The 16,606-nt window shown below is 43.9% G+C and overlaps 2 protein-coding genes across 2 annotated transcripts; both read right to left on the reverse strand.

The window, feature by feature from the left end:
• Positions 1 to 98: 98 nt before the first annotated feature.
• LOC100825544 lies at positions 99 to 2,961 on the reverse strand. Its single transcript, XM_010238681.3, has 2 exons — positions 1,747 to 2,961; positions 99 to 629 (listed from the first exon to the last, which is right to left on the reverse strand). Exons 1-2 carry the CDS (start codon positions 2,906 to 2,908, stop codon positions 553 to 555), a joined length of 1,239 nt encoding a protein of 412 aa, XP_010236983.1. The 5' UTR covers positions 2,909 to 2,961; the 3' UTR covers positions 99 to 552.
• A 5,143-nt stretch (positions 2,962 to 8,104) lies between these two features.
• Positions 8,105 to 14,170, reverse strand: LOC104584347 (putative disease resistance protein At1g59780). The gene is made up of 2 exons (XM_014902806.1): positions 13,301 to 14,170; positions 8,105 to 11,118 (listed from the first exon to the last, which is right to left on the reverse strand). The coding sequence occupies exons 1-2, from the start codon at positions 14,050 to 14,052 to the stop codon at positions 8,298 to 8,300; spliced, it is 3,573 nt and encodes a 1,190-aa protein (XP_014758292.1). The 5' UTR covers positions 14,053 to 14,170; the 3' UTR covers positions 8,105 to 8,297.
• Between the last annotated feature and the right edge of the window lie 2,436 nt (positions 14,171 to 16,606).

Below are 16,606 nucleotides of genomic sequence, written 5' to 3' on the forward strand. Positions count from 1 at the left end.
CAGGCTATACATATTTGTTTTTCTTTAAATTATGCACCTTCGCAAACTGGAACGCAACATGTTGGAACGGAACGGTGTAATATTTGAGGAATTTCGTAAATGCAACATCCTGGAATGGAATTAATAATATTTCAGGATTAATAGAGAATGCTGGAATGCAACATGTAACGTTTCCAGTGGTTGCTCTGTACAATCACGAGGTATAAACGGACAGCTTGCACATACTCGCCTTCAAATATGAATCATCATCTTCTTCAATTTTAGGTTCAAAAGTACCTCAGGTCCCGGTTCCATTTCCTCTCCCAAACAAACAAACAAACCAGGTTGTTCAAGTTCACACTTTCCAGGCATCATCAAACACACAGAACATGGCTACACTGCCTTCTGAAAACCAAAAGGGATCGGTTAGAGCACATCAGTTGTATTCTTCAAGACACACGCTGATCCTTCCAATGGCGCATCAAGTGGCTGACGATCCATTCGAGCGATTCTCTCCCTTTTCTTCAGGGCCATCGGCAGTCAGCAGAGCCGCTGTCTCATCCTAAAGGAATATCAGTTCCGAGCAAGTCGCAGTCCCAGCCCAGCATTATCCGGTTCATCAGCATCTGTGCTATGATACACAAGACGCCCTGCAAAGATTTCCAGAGGGCGTGATTAGAACAAAGCAGTAGCCAATAACATATTTAGAACTTTGTGTTTAGAATCAATTGCTAAGACACCACCAAACACTTCAAAACTTCAGATCACATATTAGATGATGCCAAAAAGCAGCCAATGAATTCGTAAAATAAATAATAAAAGCATCATTGCCAAGAGGCTTATATATATAGGTTGTTGGCAATGACAACCTGCCACAAATATCATTAAAATATATCGCTCGTAAATCTTCAAATAATGTTTAGATACTAAAGGGTGGTAGCTGGTGATGGCAATTTGATGCAAACACTTCAAGGCATCAGATCTGCAAGAAGGCAGTTTGCTAGGGATATAATCTTCGGTGTTACAGATTTTAAAGGGAATTGGAATTACAGGGGGTCATCACCACAACCAACCGATTCTCTTAAACTCGTACAAATATTATCTGCCAGGGCTTGTTTCTCAACAAGATTATAATGCTTATAGAGATGGCAGAGCATTAAGATTTTTTAGTGGACAGTCTAATCTTGAAATAATTACAGAAACATTTGTTGCTATCCCTGTGCAGCTCATTAGAATATTATTTTGTCCTTGCCAGAACTAGAAGTTTGCAGCTAGCATGATCTGAAAAGATATCATGCATAAAACTTGCAAGTACTCTATGTTAGCTTAAAATGGTAATAGAGCGCCTACTGTGCATTATTTACAAGGAGAGGGCAAGTGCTTACACGATCCAAAAGACCATAGGAAGTTGCTGATGATTTTCAGTGTGATTGCATATGCTCAATAGATTGGGTCTTTCAAGCTCTATGCAACAGATTGGTGACAACTCACAAAGAAGATAACTGAATACTAGATCAACTTGGAAATTAGTTATGCATAACTTGAATGTCATATAAAAAGCATTCATATGTCTCGAGCGCGGCATAAATCACCATTGAAAATATCCTCTACATCACTGATTGAAATAGATAATGGTATTACTTACATTCTGGTAAAACATTGAAAATAATTAATGGGGGGCTAACTGAAATACTGCTTTAACAGCTATTACTGAGTCCCAACTATGAATAGACATACAAAGCTACAAAGGGTTACGAGTAAATATACCTGGTGGATGGTAAAATCTCATGTACGGAAAGATGCCAAAACATTTTCTTCTCCCAGTCGGTCTCATCGATTTTCTCTCGCTCTCGGGCAGCTTCAGCTTCATCGACCGCAGTGACTTGAGATCAATCGTGTAGTAATCAAGATCTGTGATCACAATAACCATATGAGTGCCCTCCACAAAGGTAGCAATCTCCAACGAGATTGCGGGATCTTCAGTGGGGAGCAATGTGTTGAGGTGGATGACTCTATGATGTGCCCATGTTGTGGCAACTCCATCGCGACAAGCTTCCATCGACCACAACTTGAGTGTAAACATGTTGTTAAAGGCAAGCCCCAGCACACCATCATTTGCGGCCACAAGATAGGGTCCGGCATAGTGGAAGTTGTCAGCAGCCGTCGGCATTGGAAGTTGAATGACGGATAGGCAATGCCTGCCCAAGTCATACTTGAGAACTCCGGCACGCCCAGCAAGCAAAAAGTAGAGCGCGTCCCCGACAAGGACGCCAGGCGAACCAGGCCACTCCTCTAATTCGACGTTGTCGGCGCCGAGGGGAAGGGACGCCGGGGCGCTCCACTCGCCCGTCACTGACGAATACGCGAACGCCAGTGCGACCCCCGGCTTGTCGGTGTCGGTGCAGACGAAGATGATCCGGAATGGGCCTCCGCTGCAGTCGCCGTGGTCGCAGGAGCAACCCTCGGCGGCGGCGCAGTGCACCGCGGCGTTGCAGGTCTCGCACTGGACGTCGGGCTGTCGAAGCCTCCTCTGGCTGCCCGTCAGGGGGTCCCAGACGACGAGGTCGGGTTTCTCGTTCACGAACAAGGACTGGTAATGGAGGAGCACGCGGCCATGGCGGCAGTCGAGCACGGAGAATCCCTCGATCTCGACGGGGGAAGGTCGGAATCCGGTGTTGGAGACGAACCGGGCGACGAGGTAGATGGATCCGCGTTGGCGGAGCTCGTTCATGGTGCATATGATGCCGAGCATGGGCGGCGCCCCGTGGAGCTCGCGGTAGCGGCGGAGGAACCTGGGGTCGGAGAGGCGGCGTCGCCAGCGCTTGCAGACGAGGGAGGCGCGGAGGAGGGACGCGGGCTCGTCCGGCGGGAGATGGAGGAGGATCTCCTCGACGAGCTCGTCCAGCAACGCCGGCGGCGGAGGCGGCATGGTCGCGGCGCGTGGAGCGCCGAGGGTTTTGGGCCAAAGCAGTTGTGGCGAGGGGAGGAAGAAGGTGGATCTTCTCACTGGCAGGTGGGGCCGGGGAGGCAGTGAGACTGTGAGACGGAAAACGAAAGGTCAGTTGAACGAACCCTGGGCTTTCTGAATCTTTTTTTTAGGCTGTGTTTGCTGGATGGAATTTCATTAGATGCACTTTGCTATCAGGACAGTGAAAATTTATTTTTTATTTTGAACGAAATAAATTATTTGTCCGATCCAAATTAATTGTTGCAACTTTGTCTAGGTTCGCATGTATCTACGTACTGAAATATGTATCTAGACAAATCTGCGTCAAGTAAGTTGGATCAGAGGAAGTATTATTTTGTTGGAAGCTACTCTCTCCGTTCCTAAAACAACGACAAGAATTTAGAAACGGACGGAATATTCATTAGTCGCGGGAACAATATTTGTGTCGCTTTTGAAACAAAATACCAGAGCAAAATTTCAGTTCTTCTTAATGTTGAGATCGACTGATTGATATTGCATTCAAATATTTGTCTCTCTCAAAAAACAAGAACTAATTGAAACGTTGAGCATTCGGTTCAAACATTACGTTTCTCCGACGGACTCGTCCAACTTGACATGCTATGCATATTTTATTTTTTTAAGTGCTACTCCATAAACTAAAACGCAGCATGTTGGAATGGAACAGTATAATATTTGAGAATTTTCGCAAATGCAACATCCTGGAATGGAATAATAATATTTCAGGATTTAAAGGGAATGCAACATGCTGGAATGCGACATGTTGGCCTTCCCGTGGTTGGTCTGTAGAATCACAAGTATAAACGGACAGCTTGCACACAGTCGACTTTAAATATGAAGCACCTTCTTCAATTTTAGGTTCAAAGGACCTCAAGTCCAGGTTCCATCTCCTCTCCGAAACAAACAAAGCAGGTTGTTCAAGTTCACACTTTCCAGGCATCATCATTCATCAAACACACAGAATATACACACGGCTACACTGCATTATGAAACCAAAAGGGATCCATCAGAGCACATCAGTTGTATTCTTCAAGACATACGCTGATCCTTCCAATGGCGCATCAGGTGGCTGACGATCCATTTGAGGGATTCTCCCCCTTCTACAGCACCATCCGCAGTCAGCGGAGCCGTTGTCTCATCCGGCTCAAATCTTCCAACAAGAAGATTAAAACAAAGCAGTAGCCAATAACATATATTCAAAATTTTGTGTTTAGAATTAATTGCTAAGACGCCACCAATCAATTGACTCATAATCGAAAAGCCGTTTACCACGAAGTTCAAAAAATATCCAACCAGGATTGTTACGAACAGATGAACAATAGTTACTTCTTCAAAACATAACAAAACAAGCAGGGCATGCAAGGTAAGCGCTGACTCTCTTAGCAGACTTATCACGACAAATCAGCTAGAGAAACATTTGCACACAGTAAGAATAGAAAACATACTACAAAAAAAGGAAAACAGACGGCGCACCACCAAAATAGGAACGTTACAAGGGGACTACACACTATAAAGCCCTGAAGAATTCATTTCCAGACTAAGACATCCTCTGCATGATTAAGATGGATAGCAGAACCAATTTGTAAAATCTCACGCCACTTGTTCAAAATGGATATGTATAGCATAATTTTGGGGGACAGAGACTCCACTGGTAAAGATATTTATCTGCCAGGGCTTGATTCTCAACAAGATTAAAAGGCTTATAGAGATGGCAGAGCAATAAGATTTGTTAATGGACAGTCTAATCTTGAAATTATTACAGGGGAAAGGGGCGGCAGGGGGTGTTAAGAATACAACTTTTAGAACATTTATTACTATCATCTTTCAACCCGCTACTCTTGTTAAAACTCAAATCAGATTAGAACATTTGTTACTATCATCTTTCAACTCACTTCTCTTCTTGTTAAAAGTAAAATCAGATTATGTCAGATGCAGCAGATCTACGCCAGGAACATTTATCGAGTAATTGACAGATGACAGCTCAAATGGAAACCTGATCATAGTATTCTATTATTCTCATCATGACAAAGAATTCAGCGACAACAATAGCTGTCTTGATGGCCTACCCTATTCTTAGTTAAACTGCCAAACAGAAAACAAAACATCTCGAAGCATCAAAACTGCAAGATCCAAACAGCAGTAGACAGGTTTATGAATTGGTAATTTTGCAAGTGTGTTGTCCCTGTGCAGCTTATTACTACTCCCTCCGTCCCAAAATAACTGACGTGGATTTGTATAGATTCTTATACAAATCCACGTCACTTATTTTGGGACGGAGGGAGTATTATTTTGTCCTTGCCAGAACTAGAAGTTTGCAGCTAGCATGATCTGAAAAGATATCATGCATAAAACTTGCAAATACTTTAGGTTAGCTTAAAATGGTAGTAATAGAGCACCTACTGTGCAATATTTACAAGGAGAGGACAAGTGCTTACACAAGCCAAAAGACCATAGGAAGTTGCTAATGATTTTCAGTGGTGCAAAGGGTTAAGAGTAAATATACCTGGTGGATTGTAAAATCTCATGTACGGAAACATGCCAAAACATTTTCTTCTCCTAGTTGGTCTCATCGATTTCCTCTCACTCTCGGGAAGCTTCAGCTTCATCGACCGCAGTGACTTGAGATCAATCGTGTAGTAACCAAGATGAGTGGCCACAATAACAATATTAGTGCCCTCCACAAAGGTAATAATTTCCAGCGAGCTTCCGGGATCTTCAGCGGGGAGCAATGTGTTGAGGTGGATGACTCGGTGCTGTGCCCATGTTGCTGCAACTCCGTGGCGACCAGCTTCCATCGACCACAGTTCGAGCCTAGACATGTTGTTAAAGGCAATCCCCAGCACACCATCATTTGCGGCCAGAAGAGAGGGGCTGGCACTGTCGAATTTGTTAGCAGCCATTGGCATTGGGAGTTGAATGACGGATAGGCAATGCCTGCCCAAGTCATACTTGAGAATTGCGGCACGCCGAGTAATCAAAAAGTAGAGTGCGTCCCCAACGAGGACACCGGACGTGCCGGGCAACCCAGCAAACCCGACGTTGTCGTTGGCGCCGACGTGAAGCGACGCCGGGGCGCTCCACTCGTCAGTCACCGACGAATACACGAACGCCAGAGTGACCCCCGGGCTGTGTAGGTCGCGGCAGACGAAGACGATCCGAAACGGGCCTCCACTGCAGGCGCCATGGTCGCAGGAGCCAGGCTCGGCGCAGAGCATGTGGATTGTAATTTTATATAACACACACGCACGGCTATGCATGGATTAACCAATTTCTATTTGACCTGTTCTGGGTAGGGTTGAGCCCAAGTCGAAGGATTCATTTTTAAGAGACAGCGTGTTGCGTGTATACACTTACTATATGCATAGAATGCCAAATTTTAACATATCAAAATGCATTTTGATTGAATGTGAAATTATGTTGTTGTCTTTTCTATAAACTTAAATTTTCATGTGTATTATGTTTACATGTGAAAGTGGAAGGAATTCAGAGGCCGTGGCAACGCACGGGCATTGTACTAGTACAGATCATTATAGTACAAGAAATGAAGCTGATTTTTCCATTGTTATATAAACTACACAAGACGACAGCACCCCTGCCAAAAAAAAAAGGACTTGGAGAAATAAAAACAATCCAAACTTCGTTAATAAAAATCAGGCGAGCACAACTCATGCATGGTTAAACAAACTACTTGTAACAAAAATCGATCTGCATTTTAGAATGATATCACTCCAGCTCAATGGAAAAGGACAAATAGCTATACCAAGTAAGGATTCTCACTCTAAGGATCGAATTTGCCATGTTAAACATAGCTGGACTTGGCTCGATGGTTTTGGCTTGCTGCGGTTAGTTAGCGAGGTGTCGCTGGACCTGGTGTATGGTGGTGCGTGCGCGCTGTGGTTTTGGTGTTGTGGGGTGTTATTGTGAGCTCGGTTCATGGAACTGTCGACCTTCTGAGTGGCTACCTGCCTACATATAGTGAATTCGCTGGCTACTTTCTCTTTTCTTCTGTTCGACGGTTCATTTCCCCGCCAGAAGAATGGTTTTGAAGAATATCCATCATATATATAGAATCGTGTATGCAAATAAACTGGACATTTATCCAGGCAGGGATTGATGGAAAGTGTAAATTACATGCTGGTTCTAACAACCAGGAAATGAGCACCCAATCTACATATAAGAAGAAATTAGCCATGTGTGAGAGGAGACATCACCTTCAAATCTCTTGTATTTGGTGTATTGGATACAACATCTTCAATGGCAACATGATGAGCAGGTTCAGCGTTGTTGCCACAAGAAGCTGAAAGATTGTACCCTTAACTGGTCAGAGATGTAAAATTAAATATATAGAGCCCTAGGGGACAAACCTTTGCCAGCAGATGTGCAAGATATCGGTCACATCTAGCACATTAAAATAAACATCTGAGTAGGAAATCAAATCGCATTCTAGCCCATTCACATACCATATATATCCCATCAATAGCCACAACGGTCCTTAAACCAATTGAATTCACGAGTCGGACATCGACCGGCGGATACATATTTTTCCTTCTGTTTGAGAACAAGAGAAAATCAATGTAAGTTGAATTAATAACATATTTGTCAGCATCAATGGTGAGTACAAACTCATACCGGAAAATAGCAGGCATAAGGGTACCTAATCTCATATGGCAAATTGACAAAACATTCCCTTGGCCATTGGAATCAGAAGGACCTGCAAGGAAACACAAAATGGGCTCTGATTAAATGCAGTACCCCTAATCAACAGTTGCAGGATATCTCACCCATCAGCTAGCAGCCTAACACTGTGCCATATAACGCTGAACTGAACCTGCTTCCTCAAAACAACAGCAAAACACATACCACAGAGGATTGTAAAATAATTTGACTGGCATGTGTCGACTACTTCCAAACTCAGACCAGCTGTCTCCCATGCTAATTAAAATATACAACCTTCAACATTCTACATAACCAGAAAACTCTTCCCCTGTTAACTGTAACCTCTCGGTTTTATTAAGTATAGAAAAGCATAACCACCTATTAATAACAACATTCTGAGAAATCACAAACATATCATCAGAAAAAATCATGATAGCTAGGCGTCATTTGTAAATTTCTAATACAAGAACATCTTTTACAAGAACATCTTTATATGGCATCTTTTGGTGAGCTTCCTGTCTCAGGTTTCAACAAGCAACTAAAATTAAATGGATATAGAGAACGACATGATAATTAAACGGAAGTACCACAACTAGTCAGGAGTGGCTATTACAGTTTGCTGCTCGACGAGCTGAATAAATATTGCCATAACAAGATGAGTTAAAATGGTGGAGTAACAGGTGCCGGCACTCCAAAATTAAAGTGGCACTGGTTGCCTCTTGACACATGGCCTGTTTTTGTGTCTCTTCAGTTCTGGCTTCCAAGCTTCAACTCTGGCATCATCAACAGAATGGTGGAGTATCACCTCGTTGAGATGTCCAAGATGTTTTATGCCATCGACTCCAAGCGGGGACTCCATCTCCACAGCTGCTACGGTGTCGTTATCGTCTCCAGGCAGCGTGGACTCCATCTCGATCTCCGTACTTGCTCCTGCCGTGCTGTCGACTCCAAGTGGGGACTCCATCTCCACAGCTGCTACGGTGTTGTCATCGTCTCCAGGCAGCGTGGACTCCATCTCGATCTCCGTACTTGCTCCTGCCGTGCCGTCGACTCCAAGAGGGGACACCATGGAATCCATCTCGATCTCCGTAGTTCCTCCCTCCGTGCCGTCGACTCCAAGTGGGGACTCCATCTTCGCAGCTGCTACCGTGCCGTTGTTGTCTCCAGGCTCCAGGGACTCAATCTCGATCTCTGCAGTGTCTCTGTCCGTGCCGTCGACTCCAAGGGGGGACTGCATCTCCGCAGATGCTACCGTGCCGCCGTTGTCTCCAGGCTGCAGGGACTCAATCTCGATCTTCACAGTTGCTCCGGCCGTGCCATCATCTCCAGGCAGGGCTTTGATGACCGCAGTTGCATGTGGAACTGTGTCATCGTCGGCTCTAGGCGGCGTATGGGGAGAGTCTGGGCAAAGCAACTGAAGAGAGATGAGGCGGGGCATGGCTCCTCGCACAATCCGCACCCGTGGATGCTTTGCTGCCTCAAAGCACAGCAGGCGAAGGCTCGCAAATCCACCCTGTCCTACGGAGAAATCCCCATCCCAAGATCCATGGTGGTCTTCTGCGAGCTTGAGATATTCCAAGCACTGAAGGTATTGCAGGTCCTCCAGTTGTTGGCTGCTGAGACCTGTGGAGATTAGTTGCAAATTTACGAGATTACACAGCTCACGTAACTCTATCGGGCCAGGCAGATGTCCTAATCCTCGACGAACTTTGATGGAACTGACAGTGAACTGAAGCCTTAGAGAAGCCAGAAAATCATTGGGTGCACCATTGAAATCAATGGACAGAGACTCGAGACCCGTAAAGGGCTTCTCAAGACAGGATATCAGTCTTGAAGCCAATGTTGTACCAGTTTCTTGACGATTCCTTATGGCTGGTGGCAGGATCTGAGCTGATGTACTTCGGTGGACAGGGAAAGACTCAGTAATAGAGGCCCCAGGTGTGGTATCTGAGGCAGAATCTTCCACAGCCGACTTTCCTCTGAAACAAATACAAGCGGTGAAAAACCCAAATCTTTTCTTATTTCGGGCAGTTTCCTTGGGACTGTGATCCCGGATGGTGCTTGTACGAGTGACATTTGCAGTATCAGGAGCACCGCTTGGATTAGAGGCAGAGACGTTAGCAGGAGTGCCGCTTGGGGCAGAGGCATCAGTAGGAGTGCCGCTTGGGGCAGAGGCATCAGCAGGAGCAGGAAAGAAGCTTGGAACAGAGGCAGCAGCAGCAATGCACGAAACTTTAACCTTCTTCAGGTTTGCCGCGTGTAGCATGACGGTTTCAAACGGACCAGCTTGTGCCTCTTGGACGACAATTCCAGCAAGAGTATTTAGTTTACTTTTGTTCTTCAAAAACTCCTCAAGCTCCTTGGTTGTTGTGCTGCCAGCCAACGGCAGCAGCTCAAATTTTCCAGACAGGTAAGCTAACTGTGGTAGCATGATGATTTCAACTGGCAATTTTACTGCCACCGTATCCTGGATGTGCAGGGACTCTAAACATAAAAGTTTTCTTACATTTGTGGGAAGCCTGTCGATGCCAGTATTCCTGAGACTGAGATACTTGAGGAATGCCAGTTCACATATGTCATCAACAGCTTTCCTATCAGGAACCTTGCAATCTTCCAGAACCAAGACTTGGATCAACTTGCGCTCCTTGAAGTACAAAAGCTCACTATCAAAGATCGTTAACGAAGTGAGAGCAGACAGTTCAAATTCCTTCACGATGGTGCTGGACTGTACACTGAGTCGGCGGACAGGACAGGTTATGTTATGTAAGGGTTTGTTTTTTTGAATCAGGGTGAGCAAGTTTCTAGACAATGACTTTTGGATACCAAACTCCAACATTATACTGTGAAGTTGACACCTCTTAACAGCATCAAGATAGCTGCAAATGGATGCAGGCTCAACCATACTCATGTCAATCAACTTAGTTAAACATTTAGAGCCATTTCTGTCACTGACAAGCAATCCTTCGGCACTTAATCTTCTGGCTAGCCTCTTGATGTTAATTGGATGACCCTTGGGAAATAAGCTTGTAAACATGAAGCAGATCTTGTGGTCATACGCAGGCAAGCTGTTGTAGCATTGGCCCAGAGTGTTTTTTATTCCTTGGAAGGCACTTTCATCACTAGCCATGAATTTACCAAGTTCTTTGCCCACATCTTCACAGTCAGCTTTCGTTAGATGCGATCCTTTTATTCCTTTTCCGCCCAAAAAATTAGCAACGCTAATGAGGGCCAGTGGTAAACCATCACATTTATCCAGGATGCTTTTTGAACCATCAGCCAGCGAAGGTGCAGGTGCAGTTGAACAACCACAAACCTTTTTCCAGAATAGATCTTTTGAACTAGCTTCGTCAAGGCATGGCATCTTGTATATATAAACTCCAGAGCTGTAGGCAGTTGCAACTGAGCAAGAACGTGTTGTCAAAATTATTCTGTTACCCCTGTCATTTATAGGGAATGCATCTTGTATATCTCCCCATTGTAATTTTTGTGGCTGCACATCATCAATAAAGACCAAGTACCTGAAAGCACATTGGAAGTGATTATCTCGACTTTCTTTGTCGAACTAAGTTTTATGCTTTTTAAATAATTTGCAACAATATAGTAAGGAAAAGATTATCTCCACTTTCATATGTCATCAACGCAGCATAAGAAATAGTACTAAGAAATAATACTAAAGTAACAAAGTATGGATAACGGGGTTGAAGAAAACAGAAAAGCATTGCAAGTTTAGGGGTCTAATGGATTAAATCGCAAGGTTATGGACCCAAGTGACACAACTTGCAAATTTTGACACCTAAAAGATAATAAACTTAAGGGCTAAGTAACACAACTTTTAGGGACCTACAATACAATTTGCTCTAAATGGAATTTGTGCATGTGCTGATGTGCACTGATGGCATAGTGAAGCATGGTTTCCTGATGTGGAGGAGTTTGAGCTTGCTTAACTTAGGCACATGTCTTTATTTAAACTCCTTAGTGATCTCTCTTCACATGATGCAAAGGAAGATCTTACATCTTACTGTCAACTCTAACATGATGTGATAACTGCTGGACAGAGGATGCTTAGGTGGTATGACTTGAACATGATTGGGGTTTTAAATGGGGAAGTTAAACATAGTTTCTGTTGAGAGGTAGAAAATAGAGTACATGGTTATTTCTTCTTGCTTTTCATAAAATGAAATTCCTTTTATAAGGCTAATTTGACTTGTCCCTTAAGGCACTCCTTTTCTAGCAATCCATTTGAACTTAAACTGTCTATAGCAATCTCTTAAATTTTATATCTATTAGGCTAACCAAACTCAAGCGAGCACATACTCTTTCTTAGGCTGCTGCTGCTGTCAACTGGAGAATGACTGTTAAACACTATATGCAATTTTGCTTTTTTGCTAGTTCTCACCAATTAATCAACAGGAGATTACTTGTACATCTAGGTTCATGGATGTTGCCAATTGAAGGCGCAACAAGGTACAAAGCCAAACCAAACAAACCAAAAAACCCCAGAAACTAAGCTAGCTAAAGCCTAAAATCTAACCAAGAGACTAAAGAAAAACCAAAGGAAAATGGTAAAAAAAATGCAAAGAAAAGCTACTGCTAAGCCTACGCTACAACGACTGGGAGGGCATTATGTTGACTTGTGTTGAATAATCTACTATTCTCTTTCAAACTTCAGGGTCTTTATTTATCTATGTCTATTTGTGTCTGCTTTTTTGTAGTCACTGGCCGAGAAAGGTGGTTCTGTGGTAGCGGAGATTGTAGCACATCCAAACTTCTTTATCCTTACAACAATGAATCCAGGTAGTGACTACGGAAAAAAGGAGGATTCTCCAGCACTTAAGGAATCGAATCACAAAATTGTGGATTCCTGCTGTTACAGATGTTGATGAACTTAAGAGCATATCTATAGAGAGGTTTAGCAACCCGAAGCTCTCTTGCTTTGGAGATTGCATCGTTAATTTCTGGAATTGGTTTAACCAATTGGACACTGGAAGACTGCTCACCATACGTGATCTGTTATCCTGGATTTCTTTTATCAATGTGACAGAGAAAAATCTTGGGCCACAACAAGCTTTAACATTAGGAATGAATCTTCCTAAAACGGAGGCTACCGAGTTGAGAAGGGTTTGCCTGTACTTTCTTCTAGAATAGATGCAGAAGGTTGAGGGGAAACCATTAAACTCAGATCTGAATGAACTAAAGATTTATGGCTGGGGTGATGATATGACAAAAACTGATAGTGATTGTAATTTTCCAGATCATTTTGGCATTGCACCAATTATATTACTAAAGGCCATCTTGCTTCAAAGCGGAAGGGATTTGATTTCATGGCACCCACTATCAGTAAGAATGCTTTGAGAGTATTGCGTGGCATGCAACTACCAAAGCCTGTTCTGTTAGAAGGTAGTCCTGTAGTTGGAAAAACAAGCTTAATTGTGGCATTAGCTTGATGGGTGCGGTGCAGACTAATTAATTGAGTACTGCTCCCTCCGTCCCATATTAAGTGACTTTCTATTACATGTATCTAGACATATTTTAGTATATAGATACATCCATATTTAGACAAATTTGAGTCACTTAATATGGAAGGAGGGAGTAGTACTTATATTCCGGAGCAGCATAAGAAATGGTACTAAGAGTAGAATGAATATTTGCACATGGAAGAACATGGAGCAACATGGTAATGAAAACGAGAGAGAGGAAGACCTTTTTTCCTCCAAAAAACGCTGCAAAGCAGATTTGGGGTTGGAGCTGTCCTTGATTTCTCCTTGCAGAATAAGTTGTTGAAGAATCTGCTCTACAACATCCCGGGCATGACAGTACTCTGACGCCACGACCCAAGCCTTGCACTGGAAATTACCAGTGACAGCAGCGTCATCATAGATTGCCCGAGCGAGGGCAGTCTTCCCCGAGCCGACACATCCCACGATGGAGAACGTCCTTAGCTTCCCATCGCCTGGTGAGAGAAGCATCTCCACAATCTCCGTTTTGGGTCCGCTGATGCCGACGAGACGATCCTCTGAAGCATAAGACGAATGAGATTCCGCCGATGAGGATGAGCCTGGAGTAGTAGCAGCACTAGATCCAATTTTGTCTGAAGGCTGGGATCTTTTCTGTAGACTCTCTTGTACTCTCTTGATGCAGTCCATGAAAATTTTGATGCGAGCAATGTCTTCGATACGGGGATCCAACCCCACGGCTGAGAGGATGAAGCTTCCCCATGGTCCGGGAGTCCAGAGACCATTTATGTAGTTGACAATGTCATGAGCAACCTCCTCCAGCCTCAGATCTTCATATTCCTCTATGTCAAGCCGAATGATTTCGAGTTCCATTTTGATGGCATGGAGGATACCAGCAAACTCGCCGCTCTGCTTCTTATGATCCTTTAGCAGAGAAACAAGGTTGTTGATACACCCTATTGCAGTGTTGACCGCAGCGAGATCTAGCGCTACCACCATGGGAGCCCCAGCACTCGGCACTCAGCACTCAGCACAGTAACAAGGGTGTGTACTTGATCTGTTTTACCCTCTCAGTTCTCTTGATGCATCCAGCACTTCCTGACCAAACACATCAAGGATTAATAGAAGGGAATCGATGGAGAACCACGATCCAAACAAATAAGTTAATTTTGAATTTCTTTTTATCAGCCAAAATTTTGTATGCTACTTGGAAATCTGTTTAAGCAAACTTTTTTGCATGCACCTAGGAACCAAAATCCAAACAACCCTCCATGTTGCTCCTTTTTTAATAGCACTCAAACCTCAAGTTGGCATGATATTTAACAGTGTGGATGAGGCATGGGACTTTTGGGGGTACTATGAAGGATGGGTTTCAGTGTAAGAAAGAGATTTGCAAATAAAAGCAACTTCGATGGTGTAGAGACTTCATGCAGATTTGTTTGCTTCAAAGAGGGTAAAAAGGCAGTTGATAAAAGGGATAATCGAACTAAGAAAGGGTGAGCTGAAATTAGAACTGATTGTGAGGTTCATATGTCAATTACAGTGGATCATGAAGATAGAAATCATGGAGTATATGATCTGGTTGTTGAACACAATCACATGCTTCAGCTGCCAGAAGCGCATCACCTGTCGGTTCTCTTCTTTATGATGAGACATTTGAATCTTTCAAATGGCTTTTTCATGCCTTCTTATCAGTACATAATCAGAAGCAACTGTGCACCATATCTACTGATCAAGATAGGGAAAGGCTGTTGAGCATTTGTTTTCAGAATCAAGACATGGACTGTGCACTTTCCACATTATGCAAAACGCCATCAAGCATCTACCTAACAAAAAGAAGGATGGTGAAAACGAGGACCATCAAAGATTGTCGTGGAAGGACTGTAGATGAAAATCCAAAGTTGGATGCCCGCCATTTGCTACAATTATCTTACCCGTATGTTTAATAACTTGATCCCCAGAAATGTGTGGCAGTATTTCATCTGGATCGGCAAGTTGCTCAAAATCCCTCAACTCTGTTTCGTTGAGGGTTTAGGGGCTGCATGCTGGGCAATTTGGAAGACCCGAAACGGGGTTTGTTTTGAACCCTGAATCTATCGTTTTCTCCTTGTGCTCCTTTCTTCAGTTCTGGGCAAGTCTTCAGAAGGAGCCTCGCCAACGACAGATGAAGGATGGAGCACATGGCCTGCTGAGAAGGTTTCGAGGAAGATTGTCGATTCTTGGGAAGCTCTGGATGATTGTTGAAGCTCGGCTGTGGGTGGTTTTGCGCGAAAACTCTGCTGTTGCATCAGCGTTTGATCCTTTGGATGGATCTGTAATATTCTGTCGTTCTGTCGTACTCCAGGATTTTGTTCGTGCGGCATGTTTTCGTCCCATGGCAGGTTTCCTGCTGGTGTTTTGCAATGGAAAATGGGGGTAGCCCAAGTCGGAAAAAAAATGTTTAATGACTTAGCCACTCTAGCAGGCAGCTCTGAAGAATGTTGTATTTTGATTGCAAAGGTGCTCGATAGTGCTATCAAGGAAGTCAAAGAAGGAGTGGGTACATGTGCACACCTAATCCTGAGCAGAAATGTGATGTCCAAGCCAAGTGACTCCAATAGCGCCATCAAGTGAATCGTTGAGTGCTGCACGTCTGAAGAAAAAATGAGCTTCCTTCCTTGATACTTGATAGGCACCACAAGATAAAGAAGAGAACACTACTAGTTTCTATGCTACTGTACTCTGCTTTTTAAGATTCGGAATCATGTTCAGAATGTGTGCTCAACAGTGGGCTCTTGAACTGCTCTGATTACTATTTCGCATGGTATTGTCAGTTGGTGGCTGTGGAAGATTCTTTTAATTTTATTTCAGCAATGTCGTGAAAGACTTCCATCCCCATTGTTTCCTAGACTAATCGGGAGTCATCATTCACAGCATACAATTTGGACTAGATTGGGGATCGTGGTTACCTGATGGAGGCACGCACGCGCGACGAGTCTAGGGCGCTGACGGGGGGGTCGGCTAATGCCTGCGCCACGAGTCGACGGAGGCGCGGTAGATTCCGCGCGCGGACGCCGGGACGGCGAGTCGACGGAGGCTCGGGTTGAGTCGAAGGAGGCGCCGGCGCTGGCGAAGTGGTGGCCAGAGGTGGAGTAGAAATGCTTTACAGTTGGTAGAGACCGCGGTCCTCTTTCCAAGAAACAACATTACTCCGCGTTGCGAGCCATGAACAGCAGTACGCCAGCCCAGCCCGGCCCAGCCCATCTTTTGGGCCCTTGACACCGCGGGCCTTTTTTGACTGCCATCGGGACCCCGATGGAACCGCACCTGTTAAAATGGTTTCACGTGACCCTTGTTTGTTACGACGACTAGGTAATCAACACATTTGAGCAAGCTTTTTTATCGTTGAAAAATAAATTCAGTATCATATAAACAATTGTTTTTTTCTGCGGTAAAAGGGATATATTAACAAGACACTAAGGCATTACATCTTGAAGACCACGAAACGTATGAATCAATCTACTAGCAAGCATCGATCTGATTTAATCACGAAGTAATAGATATACAAATACAA

Source organism: Brachypodium distachyon, chromosome 4 (genome assembly GCF_000005505.3).
Source record: "Brachypodium distachyon strain Bd21 chromosome 4, Brachypodium_distachyon_v3.0, whole genome shotgun sequence".
NCBI lineage: Eukaryota > Viridiplantae > Streptophyta > Magnoliopsida > Poales > Poaceae > Brachypodium > Brachypodium distachyon.

Bases quoted from the DNA above. Each gene is read 5' to 3' on its own strand.
- LOC100825544 (XM_010238681.3), bottom strand. From the start codon at position 2,908: ATGCCGCCTCCGCCGCCGGCGTTGCTGGACGAGCTCGTCGAGGAGATC. The intron at 630-1,746 runs GTATATTTACTC...AAATCTTTGCAG, and splicing joins GAGATTTTACCATCCACCAG to GGCGTCTTGTGTATCATAGC.
- LOC104584347 (XM_014902806.1), bottom strand. From the start codon at position 14,052: ATGGTGGTAGCGCTAGATCTCGCTGCGGTCAACACTGCAATAGGGTGT. The intron at 11,119-13,300 runs GTCTTCCTCTCT...ATGTGCTTTCAG, and splicing joins CGTTTTTTGGAGGAAAAAAG to GTACTTGGTCTTTATTGATG.